Source organism: Amblyomma mixtum, chromosome 1 (genome assembly GCF_055824585.1).
Source record: "Amblyomma mixtum isolate Tamu chromosome 1, ASM5582458v1, whole genome shotgun sequence".
Classification (NCBI taxonomy): Eukaryota; Metazoa; Arthropoda; class Arachnida; order Ixodida; family Ixodidae; genus Amblyomma; species Amblyomma mixtum.
In genome coordinates, this window is record NC_143012.1 from 324,610,608 (window position 1) to 324,625,529 (window position 14,922).

Here is a 14,922-nt window from a genome sequence, read left to right on the forward strand (position 1 = left end):
TTCCAACTGTCCCTTACGTCGTGCTATGAGAACAGCGAAGCATGCGGCTCTAGATATCGTGCCTTAACAGGACTTTCCACCTTCCGATAGCCATGCGGAAACATACGTACCTAATAAAAATATAAAGAAAACCCGAGCAGCAGACCCCTGAAGGCGAATAAAGAATATATATCGAGAAAAGAAAAGCTAATTTAAATACAGATTGCTGTTCGGACCAACGAGCAGCCGAGGCGAACAACACTTTGTTTCAGCTCAGGGGAATAAATTGAACTGAAACATGACGAAAGAAACTTGAAAGAAACAGTATCACTTTTAGGCGGAAAAAAAAAAGAACATAGGGAAAGGACCGGACGCCGGTAGGATTTTGGCAGGAAATGGAGATGCCTCAGCGGAAACAAGGAACAAAGAGAGAAGGCCCAAGTGCATTCGGACCCAGCCTCAGTGACAAGAACAGCGGGAACAGCGGCGCCCCCGCAGGCGATAGGATCTATCGACAAGAAAACCGCTCTCTCGAAATTGAGGCTGCCCGGCGAGCCAATAAGCGGACGTCGAGCGCTCGAGGCAGCACCGCTGGCTTTGCGGGCTGCGCATCGCGAGAGCCCTCGATGCGCGTGCTTTGTTTCCCGCGCTCGCTTCGGTCACGAAACAGGCGGAGACGACACCTCCGGCATCCCAGCAATTCAGTGCGGCCAGCGAGCCGCTACACCGTAGTCCAGCAATACGAGCCAACCAGACAGCCACTATGACGCCGTCGGGATCAGCTGAGGAGGAGGTGGGGTGAGAGTGACGGGAAAAGGAGGAGAGGAGGTCAGAGGTGATTGAAGGCCGCGATGTAGAAGGTACCACAGTATTGAGCGCGAGGTTTTCCGTCGAGACAATACGGTTCCGAGGGCGGAAGGGGAGGGCGAATGGAGAAAGGGAGAGTCGCTCGCTGCCCCTGAATTGACACGCATATTGGCAGCAATAGGGTCCCTCCCGCTGTCCGCCGCCAGCGCGAGAAAAATAAGGCGCTGGGCAACGCAACCCGCCGGTATAGGCAGCGGCCTTTGTGCTGCCTGTCGCACCCCCCCCCCCCCCCCCCCCTCTCCGCAACCCCCTTTCGGGATGATCACGTCTTTCCCGTCCCGCCGCGAGCGACGACTGCGACAGACGGCACGGCAATCCAATAAGGGGACGGCCCGTTTCTTTCTACCTCTTTCTCTTTCCATCCCTTCCTCCTGGAGTCTGGCGTGATCGTGCGCAAGCGTGTTGCGCTTGTGTATTGCTCGCATTGCTGCGAGACCTCCTCCCTAGTGTGCCACAGCCGACCTATGCCGCCGGGGCGTATGTAAGCGGGGCTCTTGCCGCCTCCTCTCCGCTATTTTTCCGTCTCCCCTCGCAGCCGCCTTTGCTCGTAGCAGGTATCTACAGCAAGGTTTGCGCGTTGCTCATGCAGCTTGGGCACCAGGGACAGGCATCACCCGTACTGCCATTGTTATTGCGTACACTTCTCATTTCCCACCTTGCTCGTGTTTGGCTGATGCCTCGTTGGCGTAGTGCTTGTTTGTTTGTCTTTTTTGTTGTCTGGTTTTGCTTTTGCCGCTGTCATTCGCTTTTCGTTTCTGGAAGCGCCGTTATTGCGGCCATTATTGCGCCAGTCTGTATGGACCAAGCGGCGGTTCCTATAAGGCGGGCACGGCACCACGGCTGAGCTGATGGCCGCAAGACGGACGGCGTGAGATCCTCAGCGTAGCTCTCTGCTCGACGGGCGTGCACATTGCTTGCACTTATCGACAGGAAAGAATCCACCGTTCAGATATAAAGACATCGCAGAGGAATCAGTAGAAGAAAAAGAAGAGTGCTATAAAGTAAACAAAAAACTAAAACGAAACAACGGACAGCGGCGGGGAAGCGTGTATAACGCGTGCTTGATTGAGCCACCATGGGACTTCAATTTCGAAGGCGCGCCGTCGTTGTCCCGTAGCGTTATAGGCCGCATACCAGTGGCCGTTCGACGGCAACCGATACGGGCGCGTGACACGGGGTTTCTCATTTCCTCGTTGGACGCGTTCCTTTTGCGGAGGGATCGAGCCGCTCCGCTTCTTTTTTTTTTTTCGCTTCCAGGGCGGACGCGTCGCGTTATTGCGGGGAGCTTTGGTGCTGGGCGTCACACGGATCGGAGTGTGCATGCGACATAAGCTTCCATTGCCTCTGCGTCGCATCGCTGTATATAACTCCTCCCCTTTCTTTCCCTCTCGCCCCTACTCCAGGCATGCAAAGGGACCCGTGTCTGCGGCAGCCGGCCGACAATGAATCATGCGGTGAAAGTGAGCCGTGCATCATTGATGTCTCATGCCGAGCCGCGTGGTTAGCCGTGGCCGAAGGGAATTGTACTCTGAATATTGAAACGGTGCAGCTGCCGCCTCGAGGGGATGTGCACTGCGTGCGAGGAGCTGCTGCTTCTTCGCACGCTACCTGGAAAAGCAGCGCGCAGGTGCGAATTGGTTGCCGCTGGGTACAGCATACTTCAGCATTTCTCTAGCCTATAGGTGATGCGCTGCGCTTAACTATAACGTCAATACCTGAGCTGTCATGCGCTTTCTCCTGCTGGCGTCTGCGCGTTGGCCGGAACGGTTCGTTCGGCGTGCGTGTGACGAAAAGAAATTTCAGCATGTATATGACGCGCAAATACAACCCCGTCAACAGGACTGTGTTACACCTCCGCACGTATTTCCCGCATCTGAAGTCGTGATACAAGCATAGGCGATAAGAAAAGAATATGGAGAATGTGATACGTAAATAAGCTGTCTTCTCGAATAGAAGAACGGTTGGATTTACCGTCTAACATAGCCCCGGTGACAGGTATGTGAAAACCGGTGACAGGTATGTTCCTACGATTTCCAATTTTCTCAAACTAGATCACTCACTCGGCGGTTTATTGAGTTTTGTCGTTTCTTTAGCTTCTGGGCTCTCAAGCTCTTGTCCTTGAAGGCGGGATAACGCCAACCTAATAACCTATACAGCGCCCCTCTTTGCATGTGCTGTAGCCTTTAGAGATTATAAAACGCACTTGTGTCCTTTAAGTTAAACTTGAAGACAGAGTATGCGACCAAGAAAGATGTTGTGCTTGCTGCTGTCAGACGTGGAGCCTCAAAAGCTAAAGCTTGTTACCAAATGGCCTGAATAGCCTAGAGACTTTGCATATGACTTCGTTTGGTAGCATTTGGTAGCAAGCCTGAGGTGTGTATTTCTGGGTTTGCGACGACCCTTCGTGTAGTAAGACGGATTTATGGGGGGAGGGGCGGAGTGAGAGGTCGCCTTCCCGCACTTGCCTTCCAACAGAGAAGTTTTACTTGTGAAAAACATGCTAAACCACATTTTTTGGACAAAAAATCCAAGAATTACATATTGCTCATATGGGACCGCCCCCAACCACTCCATCGTAGAGTACCCAAGAATCCGCCTCTTTCCTATAATCGTATAGCCTCTACCCTCTACTTCTAATTCAAGATCTTGCTCGGCCCAAGCCGCTTGTAGCGAATGCCAGAGCGATGACACTGGATCTGTACTTTATAGACGGCTGTGCTCATGATATTACAAGTGAGATAAATATAAAAGGGAACACCTTATTTTTACATCTCCAGTGACCAGCGCCTGAGTATGAGAGCAAAGACTATAAATAATTTCCATGCCAAAGTAAAAGTGAACTTGGATACCGATTGCGAGCCAAATGTTATATTTAACAATGCTTGCACTTGCACACTCGTCAAAGAGTCCACAGGGCTCGATGCGAGAGCGTGAAGAGCGCTTTGGCCTTAGGAAAATGAGTATACTACAGCTCGCGTGCACCTTCAAATCTCTCTTTTCAAACCATCCCTGACTTAATAGCCAACCATGCATATTTCAAGAAACGGCGCCAAACCCAACTAATGCTGCTAGATCGGATTATGTAGCTTCATGCGTTGACGACTGCACCTGACTTATGCCCGCAGCTCGAACTAAGTAAACTCGCCGAAGTGCTGCCAAAATAGCTAATGTTGCTAGCACGTATGAGTCGCAGCCGACTCTGACACCTTGAAATGCGCCGTAATTTTTGCCTTGACGTACTCTGCATATATACTTTTCGCCGTCGAACCAATATAGTGTGCAACACTCATTACCGGGACAGCGATATCTGCCCATATCTTGACGCATTAGCTGTCATTTCTCAGCCGGGAGTTCTGCATTCTGTATGACTGCTTTCCAGTGCTCAGAGGGCACGTAAGCCTTATGCTCATATTTTCCTCCTATCGAAAAGAGTGAGCAAAAATAGAAAATGTCGTGTCGCAATGTAAAACAGGAAATTAAGGAAGCCACACGGCATGCATGGCAGGGAGGAAAATAAACGGCATGCAACCAGCAAACAACAAAGACGCATGCGGTGGCTGCTGCATTCGCTGTTGTGCAGCAGCAACGAATACAGGGGCAGGAAGAGGGAGGCGGGGGTTCGATTGCCTGCCTGAGAGAGCGGGGTTCGTGCCGATGAGTTTCTTATCCCGAGGCGTACGCGCTGCTTCGTGGGCGACCGCCGAATTGCCCATAACCGCGATCTAATTCGAACTCGCCGCGAGGCCACGGGAGGGAATATGCGAGAGGGCAAATGGGGACTAGGGGTGGCGGCGGAGGATGACGACGACCGCTCGTGGATGAGATCGGGATGAACACCCTGCTCGAAGGGCGGGGAGAGGGGGGAGGGGGCGGAGAAAGACGGAAAAATGATCCTCGGAGCGCAGATGCGCAGCAGTTCGATGCACGGGAAAGGGGGGGATAAAAAAAGAAAGAAAGGGGGAGCGGGAATGGGCCTGGGGAATGGGCGGGAAACAAGGAAGCCCCATCTCTCGCGTGCAACGGGGAACGAGATTAGGCTAGTTTGCCACCGCGTCACCAACCTCCTTCCTCTCCGAGCCTCTTTTCCCTTCTTCCGTTTGCCGTGGAAGATGAGACAGCGGAGGGGCCGCGGGGGTCAAAATAATGGCACCCGGGAGCGGTTTCGCGCCCAAATGTAATAATAGCCGACACCCATGGCGCGCGCGCCGACGCGGTTATGGACAGCGTCGACGGGGCTGGCTTTATGTGGCACGGGAGCCACTCTGCACTCGCGTAGTGTTGAATTTTGGACTTTTGTTCTTTTCTGCTTGCTTGTTTCCCTGCTTCTGCCTTTTGCTCGCACTTGTCGTAGGGCTCGATGAAAGGTTTGGGTGTTGTAGCCGTGCCAGTCTAATACGGCTGTCGAAACTGTGGTCGCCTGAAATACAAACCTCTCTGACTGTAACGTGTGCAGACGTGTAGTTGGAACAACACTGTGAAACTGAGTGACTCCAATGGTGAATGGATAACGAAAGTGAACATTACGCGCGCCCGAAATCGCCTCAGACTGTGGATCACTTTGTCGGCAGAATCCCGAATCGAACTTGAATTATTTTACTTGTCATGAGGAAGTTGGATGCTGCTTTCTTTCATTTTGTTTTTGCAATACGCATTGGCCCGTCTCTTGGGTTCTATTTCTTTTTCTTTTTTCCCTTTCCTCGTTGTTTGTCGCTGCATGTACGTGCACGTATTTTTCAGCACTGAGCCCTTTAACCTACGCATGTGATTAGGGCTGGCGAGATATGGTTAACACTCTGGGAATAAATATATAATGATCATGTGCTACAGTATGGAAGCCTTTAATATACGACGCAGATTGTACAAGTTAAATATAACATAGCACTTTGGCGCTTTAATGAAACGACAGCCTAACTGAAAAAAAAAAAGGAACCGAATGGGTTAAACGAATGCTTCCTGACATATCTAATCAGAGTGGGACCTCTTTGATTGTACGCCGTGGGTCCTTCAATGCTGGTAACATATTGGCGATTATTGGAAAGCACCAGGATGAATATGTCTGCTCAGGTCACGCGGAGCAATATTGGATGCAATATAACGGGAACTTGTTCGAACAGCAGTAATCTTGCCCCTGCACGCTTCGGTTCTCCCGGAACTCTTTTCTTATCTGTTGTGTTCCTTTCAGTTGGGGGCAGATAAAGTAAGCACCACTCAGTGAGTGCAGAGAATGAGTGGCCAATTGACATCTTATCTCTTGTCTTCATTTCATTTCGGGACAGATAAAGTAAGCACTGCTCATCCGCCGTCGAGAGTGGCCACTGTATTAAGCTCATAGAGGTGTTCTTGCTGCAGTGCGTGAGCGGGGTCATTTACTCAGCAGAGGGGACCTTGAACGGCACTGTTTTAAATACGCGCTATTCTTTGCAGTTATCGGCGTGTCAGTTGAGAGCGAAAGTGGTGCATTGTTTCACTAGATGTATAGTATGACGCTTTCTGTTCCGTGTTTTTCCCTGTCTCTGGGACACTATCACTTCTTTGTATTATTAATATTAGCCAGTGAGCGGTGCGTAATTGCATAGCCGCAGTCGGGAAACGCCGCGCCACATGTCTCGTATGAGGGGCGGTTAGAGGTAGTTTTCCTCTGGATCTGCGACATGAGTGTGCGAGCAACGAAGACCTTGCGGTGGGGCTTTGCACGCTGCATTCCCGGATATTAGGCAAGCAACTTGAGAAGTGAGCTGCTTTCGTTTTTACTTATCTCCTATGCTTGCAGACACGTCTATCTACAGTTGTCGCCAGGTCTTTTTTTTTTTTTCTTGCATGTGATTCCACGGTGAACAGCGGGGATTATTAGGCGCTTATCAGTTCTCTTCTTTCTGATGCAAACACGCTTCATTTGGCTTTAGAATAGTACACAACCTGCATCGTTGAATGGATGTTAATTAAAGTGTTTCAATTATCGAGCATTTCTGTTCCAGATCGATTCTCTTATTTATTTTCTCTTCTTTCTTTTTATCTTGTGGCACAGGTCCAAAGAGCTGAGCTGAGGACCGGGGTACAAATCAACTCAGTCTCGCCACTCGGAAGCAAGTGATGGGCACGAAATAACGGCTATTGTATGCCAGGTAAGTTTCGTTGCTTTTGTTTACGATGTTTTCTCCATTTTCGGAGACAATGCTTGGGAAGTATTAAATTATCGCTCAGAAGGATGTAGGAATCTTCCCCAAGTCGTGCACTCTGCACGGTCCCTGAGTGTTAAGTAACGCGCAGAGGTGATCTAGTTGTCGCATTTTCGGAAGCAGAAACATGCGCTCGAAGAAAACAGGAAGAAAATTCTATACAGCGCATTAGAAGGCGTCATATAAAAGCAGTGTATGTAATGTGTAAGTATGTGTATGTAGTGTATGTAACCCGACTGAAAAACGTACACCCCGCGCACATATACCTTTTTAAGAAATTCTCCGCTGGCAAAGTGCAGCCGGATGTCTCGCAGTATGCACTATCCTCCTACACAGTCACACTTTCGATAACTGTGTGCCAATTAGAGTACTCTGAGCAGCCTTTCAATTCGGATTCCTTGCCTAAATCAGCGTCGAGCCCGAAATCGGCCGAACAACTGCGTGGTTTCTCACGCATAAACATGAGATTAATTGTAATTTTGATTTAAATACGTATTCTATCGCGTATGTATTAAACTGAATATCATTCATAAGACGTTGTGTGTTTCTGAAGGCGTACAGACCCTTCGTATATACAGCATCAAAAGAGGTCATAAAGAAAATTCTTTTCGACCAACGGCTGCATTTTTTTTTATGTGTGCGTTCATGTAAGCACCCAGACGATAAATATATTTTGATTATCGTTGACAAACCGACCTCTTGCTCATTTCTAAAGAGGATAAGACAACGGGCAAAGCCATATCACTCTCCTCGTTACGCTGATTTGATATTGACTTCTGTGAAGAGGCTGACGAAAGGTGCAAAACAGCGTTTACAAGATCGTTCCAAAGTTGCCATCAATTAGTCAGCGCAAGTATCTTGATCTCTACCGTCACGTGCCAGGCTATCAAGTGCACGATGATATATGACTCAGAAGAAAGCAATTTTGACATATGCACTAATGATCCTGAGTCCATAGGAATATTTTAATGTACACATCGAGTTTTATACTCCCAAGAGCGAAATGCAGTGTCACTTGTTCGAAGTTTTCAAGCGTTAGCAATTACGAAAAAGTTTACTTAAATACAGTGCGTTTGCATTAGAATTCGGCTAGAGTTTAATATGATGGAGCCTGTGCCGGGTTTTGAAAGCATCTGCGTGCCTTGTGGTTTCTTTTTCCCACTTCTGGACTGTATACGTCCTCACCACAGCGGTGCAGGACGTAGCGGATGTTTTTTTTTTTTTAATTTTTCAATTTCAATTTATTTTCGAATTTCTTTTACAGGAAATACAAACACTTTTTGGACCCATAGCCAGCGGCTAGTTCGGGTCCAAGTACACGAAATACGTGAAAGCAAATTCAAATTAAAAAACGGCGGACATATACAGAAAAGCGTAAGCGTAGTACAAGATTAAATGCAAAGCAGTCTAAATAACACTGGTAGATAACATTCGGCGCGGCAAAAGAAAGAAAATAGCTTTGAAAACATGACATGCAAAAAGAACTTTCGGGCATCAAGTGTTAGTAATAACTATCGTGTTACATACAAAGTACATAATAACAGAAAACTGTGACGAAAAAATAATTTCAGGTTAAATCAATTATTTCAATTAAGTGTTCTTTAAACATACCAGCAAAATTGTGTGAGTTTTTAAGAGAAATGGGTATCGCGTTCCAAATTTTTACCCCAGCAGACTGCACTAAACGCTCACCATATACATTGCGGATGGGAGGGAGGTTGAAATTGCCGAAAGAGAGGTTTCTAGTGGACCGAAGCGGGAGATGAAGTACTGATGCAAGAAAAGCTGTCATGAAAGCTGTCATGAAGCTGTCATGATTACTTATGACAGCTGCATAAGTAATCATTTAACCATGCTGATTATATTTTGTTTGCATGCGAACTTTACTATTCCCTAACGTTTTAGGCTTCTGAGTACTTTCCTTGGCGCAGTAATTACCTTTTTTTATTGTTAGGCCGAACGAAAAACGAATAAGCACAGCAAAACACAGTCTGCAGAAGCAGGTACTGCACGGGCAACCACGAACGCTAGTGTATGGGAACCCAACTAAGAAAATTATCAATATAAAACGATCGCTTTGGCTGGAGAAACATGCATAGACCTGCTGTCATAAATTTACGGAATACTATGGCCATATCCGGAGTTTGAAAAATGTTAATAACAACACACGCTTTCAAACAAAATTGCGGAGGGAGAGAGTAGGTTGGCATGCTGCACGTGCTTGTTAAGCTGAGCCCACATCCACCGCACACCCCCTCCTCTGCATTTTGTCCGGTCCTGCCTAAACTGAGCCGGAACGATGGAGCTGTCTGGACTCGGCGTGCAACGTTTTCTATTAGCAGAACCAATCTTGTTGCTGATAAATAGCGAATCTAATTAAGAGCCTTCGGAGAGCCTCGGCACGTGGCTGGATTCCGACGCGTAATTGAGCTGTCAGATTTTTCGGAGAGAATTTAATAGGGTCAGCATGCCAACTCCAAGGCCGAATTCGCTGGCCACTCGTCTACCGAACCAGCACTCTACGACGAACATCACTCTTGCCATGGCTGCTTTTTGCTGCTCGTGCAGTTTGTTATTGCAAAACGTAGAAGAAAGGAATAATTAGCTTTTCAGAATATGATATAGGTTCGTTGCGGAATTTCATTTACCCCGGAATTAACGCCGAGCGGCGGCCGCACGCGCTCGCGCTGGTAGCCGAGTTCATAGCGCGTGCGTTCGGATGATAACGTCGGCAGCCGAGAGGCAATCTAGCCACTCGAACGAAGTCCGCGTCGCGTTTCATTTTGTTCTGATTACATCTGAAGCGCTTCTTATCAGTGATCTGGCAAAGACCTAGACACCCAGTCACAACAAGCCCGCTGCTCTTCTCGTTTGTTTTTTTAATCTTCTTCTTAACGAGCTTTTCACATCTGGGCAGAGATATACACGCAGTCATTATACGACGATGACGCACGCTTAGCGAGCATCGCTTTCGTCCCGGTGTAATTGCGTCCTTCTCTCAGCATGTATTCTTGAAGCAAACTCATTCCGGCCTGACAAGGGACATTGAGCCACTCTCTCCCGACGCGCTTTTTTGTTGTCAAGCGCGCCGCACCGATATCGGTGCAGGAGAGCGCAGATGAATAACGTCAACTCGAGTGCCTGTGTGCGTCTGTCTGCCTCAAAATTTTTGCTGGGCCCCTTTCTCCGTGACGGCTTGCAGAACGAGAAATATAAGTTTTGACGCCACAAAGTCGACCTGCGGCGATTTACAGCGTCGAGCAATAGGTGTGCGTTTGTCACGATCGTTTCATGCGCTTGCCGCGCATCAAAACGCGTGGGATTTTATTTTTGATTACCCTGTTGTGCTGGGGTGGGGGTCATGATGCGGGTAAATGGGAGACGGCGCGACCGATGCTTTTATTATATCCCCTACGGCTGGCAATATTACTTGCTACGGAACAATGGCCCCGCCTGATGAAAACGCGAACACACGAAACGACGCATTGTGACAATCGACGGGAAATACATATGAGCGCGCCCCTTTTGATTCTCCTCTCGGTACGGAGCAGCACGAAGGAGGATCAATACGTTATATGACTTGGCGCGTGACTGTCAGGAACAGATGCGCCGAGGTTATGGTTGTCTCCGTGTCCGAGGGGAGCAGAAATACAGGCGCTCGATATGGAAAAGCCGGCAGCAGCATTTAGGCGCAATAGGGCACGTGTGCATAGCAGGCGCCCGTGTCCAGCTGTTATGGTTGCCTTCTTCTATGCCTGCCCCTCCGACGTAAGCGCGTGCGTATGATGAGGCCGGCTGGCGATTCGCAATATACTGTGTGCGGGGAACACAAGACTGGAGGGAAGGGAACCGGGAGCAGCGAAATGAACAAACTGTCACAACCGATAATAGATGCAGATCGATCTTGCGAGGATGGGACGGACAGCGGCAGCATCCCCGAGACCTGCGCGGCCGCGTTGTGGGTTGCGTAATTTTCGGCGGGAACGGTTCGCGTGGCTACCGGAGGTTGAAGAAATAAATTGACAAAGGAAGCATATATGGGTAGAATGAGATTTTTTTTAAAATTAAAGAGAAGGGAAGGGTCAAGTTAAGAACAGGAAAATAAAACACGAAAGGAAGGAGGCAAAGATTAGTGGTGAAAGGAAGGAAATTGCGGGCGCCAGAGAGGGGGTCACGACGACGCCCGAAGAGCAGAGGGAAAGAAAGAGAGAGAGAGAGAGATGGTAAAGAACAAGCGCGCTGGAACGAGAGAGGGGGCTTTGGGGGTAGGGGTGCAAGGGAGGGAAGATCGGAAAAGCGAAGGAGGGTGGGAGGTTATAGCGTAGCCGTGGAGCCAATCTCTAACCGAAATAACGCAGCCGCGGAGCGACCGTTCTTTTGCTGCTCGGCGGCGAAGCACTCCTCCGCGTTACGGAGCCACCAGCGTCGGCGTCGGCGGCAGTTCCACACGGATGACCTCCCGCTGGTTCCAATCATAACTCCTCTCGGCGCCCGCGCGCAACCTCCTCGCCACCCCGCACGAGAAGAGGGCGATTCGAGGATGCAATTCCTCTTTTATATCTCCTCCCGGCGGTGGCGCAGCAGTTCCTCTCTTCTGCAGTCGCCAGACGCAATATAGGAGGAGACTCCCTCCTCCCGCCACCAGGCCCGCTCCTCTTCGAATGAAGTCGAGAAAATGAGCTGGGGGAAATAAAACCTTCCGCCGTCGCCCGGCGAAAGCCCGAAAGAGGGGGGGGGGGGGGGGGGGGGGGGGGCGCCCCCTTTTGCTCGAGGAGCTAGCGGCGGCGGCAGCTCGCATTCGATCGGGCATTTTAATTTAGGAAGGGAGCAGCAGCAAGCAGCCTGCCTTCCCCGTCTCCTCCGTGTTTGTTGCAGGTCGCGGCGATGCGGCTTGCGGGCTGACGCTGAGGTGGGTGGCCCCATTGTTGCGCGGTCCGGAATTGCGCCGCGCCTTCGTTTATTTTTGCATTGATCTTTACTTTTTTTTTGTCTCCCATCGGGCGCGTTTCGATACACCCCCGCCCCTTTCTTCCCTTCTTCTCTGCCGCGGTCGGTGCCCGCGGAGGCCGTACATGCGGAACGAGCTGCCGTGGGGAACCGCGCGCGAGCTCGGCGCTTCTTCTCATCAGGCTCGCGAGATGAATCCGGCGTCCAGTGAGCCGAACAGGAGCCCTGCAGCATCATCCTGTCGCTTGGCTTCCACCTCCGTGTACGGTGGTCGCCGCTGCGGAGGCAGCTGGCAGGCACCACTGATGTTGTCGCGACGCTTGGCTGTTATTGTTGATGGAGTGCCCTAGTGTTATTGGTGTCTCTCGGGGGTCCCGCCTCTGGAAACAAAAGTAATAAAGAAATGTGACCCGAAAGAAAGAAAAACCAAACAGCAGATGTATAACAATGCACGTGATGCTCCGACCGCGTGTCATTGAGCCAGCATAATCCGTCTTGATTGTTGCGAGGTCGAATGGATGATTTGATAAGGTCGGAATTTTGTGCCACGTTATTTACCAGATTCTAATGAAAGACTTCGTGTGTCTGATACAACACGAAACAGCACCGGTACAGGAAATTGCCTTGACTGCTGCGTGGCGTTCAGAAATTGTTTTCATGATTGCATTGTGAATCAGAATTTAGTTATGGAAGCGCTCCTGCGCGTGAGAAAATTCGCCGCTAGTTTCAGTTAGAATACCGCCACTGCTGATGAGAGTATGTACGGATGTTTTGTGTCACATTGGCACGCATGACGCCAGCTATGAAAAGACCGGTTGCTTTGTGATTACCAACCGTTAGTAGACGTTAATTATCGGGCTAATTAAGTTTGCAATTATATTTGGAGCGGCGTATCTAAGCACTGTCATCCGTGTATTCACTCGCTGCTAATACTTTGGGTGAATCATTAAGCTGGCGGGATTGGCGTAAAATTGCTAGACGACGTGTTCGCCCTTTTTATCGCCCGTGCATTGAAAACAGCAAGAGGCAATTACTGAAGCGCTCGTGATAGTCGCAATATTTGTTTCAAAGAATATTGTTATTTTTCACTGGCTATATAACCTGAGCAACACTGTAATTCTGTGAGCTCTCCACCTACACCCGATGCTGGACGTGTCACTGGAAATCCGAGTGAGTATCGCCGACGTCTTTGACCCGAGCGACGCTTTGCAAACCTAACGTGGCTCGCTTTACGACTAATGCTGAAAAAGAACGGATACGGTGGCTCCATGAGAGGTAGACGTGCCCCATTCTAATGTACCGCACTTGTACCAAAAGCGCCTTTCCTAGATGCTGATGAGACCGGCGCACATGGAAGAAACCAAAATTTCACGAGGATTTGGTGCCCCGCGTAAGGCAGAAGAACACAGATTACGCTGTGCTTGCGAATCAATCAGCACTTTGATTGCTAAAGACGGAGAAAGTAGAAAATAAACAACCGGATGGGAAGACAGTCATCAGATACGGACGCGCGGATGCCCAGCCCGACGCGGAGGTGGGTGAAGGCAATCCTCCAACTGAAAAAAATCCGGGTGCTCTTAATCCGGCCAAATGAAACTCGGATTAGTCAATCCCGACCGGATTGACGCGGAAAGCGACGGAGAGAGTCGGCTTCGCGTCTCGACTTGTTTGCGAAGGAATCTGGTGCGAAATTGGGAGGTGGAGGAGTGACGCGCTCATTCGCCCCAGACCATGAAGACGTGCACCACTGTGCGCTCGGAACTTCGGCCGTACTGATATGAGCTGGCGTGTATGAACGCCTGCGGTCAATTATTGCGACTTTCTGCATGGCCGCAGTCGTGCTGTTCTTTCTCCAGGCGGCCCAGTATTTGTAACAACTTCATTCTGCTGTGAAGGATGCTGACCGCTGTGCCGACTCCACGGAAAGCCGGGAGGCCACGACTTAAAGAATAGTCAGCGCTTACTTTGCGCTTACACTGTATTTCGGTTCATTCGAAAATTGCGTCTACAAGTGTGAACATCCATTAGCACTTAAGGTTGAGGGGCATCTCAACGCGCTTGATACATATTTTGACACCGTGGGCATTTACTGCAGAGCTCAGCTAATTGCGCTTTTAACGTTAATTTGCATGCACTGTAGGAAGTAACTCCCAAGAGCTAGCTGTGCTTCGCTGCAGTTACAGGCCACCGCACGGAAACGATGCAGTCACGAACCTACATCTCATGAACGAGCAGCTTCGCAAATCTCACCTACTAATCTTCTCTGCGTTTCTACGCAACAAATATTAATATGTGCGCGCGCCATCTTGGGATAGGCCTCGTGAGCAATGCATTCTTCAGTTTAGCCAGGCAAGCGTGGGATTTGCATGTACTTACCGAAGAGTGAGCAATTTGTTTAAGAGAGCCAATGAATTCCAATAGGTGGATAAAAGCAATTGATACGATCCATATTCTCAGCGCAATTGATACGATCCATATTCTCAGCAAAGTTTAAATTAATGTCGTATAATTGTATCTAGTCGAGCACATGCATATAGACGCCGTGTGTAATTGCGCAAGCGACAAGTCGTTGGTCTCCTGTCATTGAGTGAATGGTAGCAGCTAAAAGAAGCTTTTTGATGCTGATAGATCCTCGCCCTCGGGGTGTTTAGTGGACTGGATAGGGCATTTTTAATCAGCAACGCTGAGTGTGGTTCTGAGTCATTAGTGCGCACTAAACTGCCAGTCGTCTGAACTTTACATTATTCTGCATCGTAATCCGTGATTCGGGCTTATTTTCGAACTGCTGCGGTGAGCATTGACTCACCGCGGTGTCATTTCTAAATCGCTCATCGGAACGCAATCACGAGTGATCACCTGCAGCTCTCTTTGAACTCTGTGACGCAGAAACTAGCGAAGATTGCGTACGTGTGCGCTGACTTGTCGGTGGAAATAGAACTGCTTTCAAGGTAGC

General features: G+C 49.3%; 1 protein-coding gene across 4 annotated transcripts in view; it reads left to right on the forward strand.

Moving 5' to 3' along the window:
* Window positions 1-14,922, forward strand: part of LOC149372774 (uncharacterized) — a 126,709-nt gene that overhangs the window by 43,227 nt on the left and 68,560 nt on the right. For 3 of the 4 annotated variants that reach the window (XM_089587320.1, XM_089587289.1, XM_089587298.1), the window contains exon 2: window positions 6,872-6,968. The exons of the other annotated variant lie outside the window; for it this stretch is intronic. In XM_089587320.1, coding sequence (XP_089443446.1) covers window positions 6,962-6,968 — 7 coding nt within the window. In that variant the 5' untranslated portion in view covers window positions 6,872-6,961. The remainder of the gene's footprint in view (window positions 1-6,871; window positions 6,969-14,922) is intronic. 4 annotated transcript variants of the gene reach the window in all.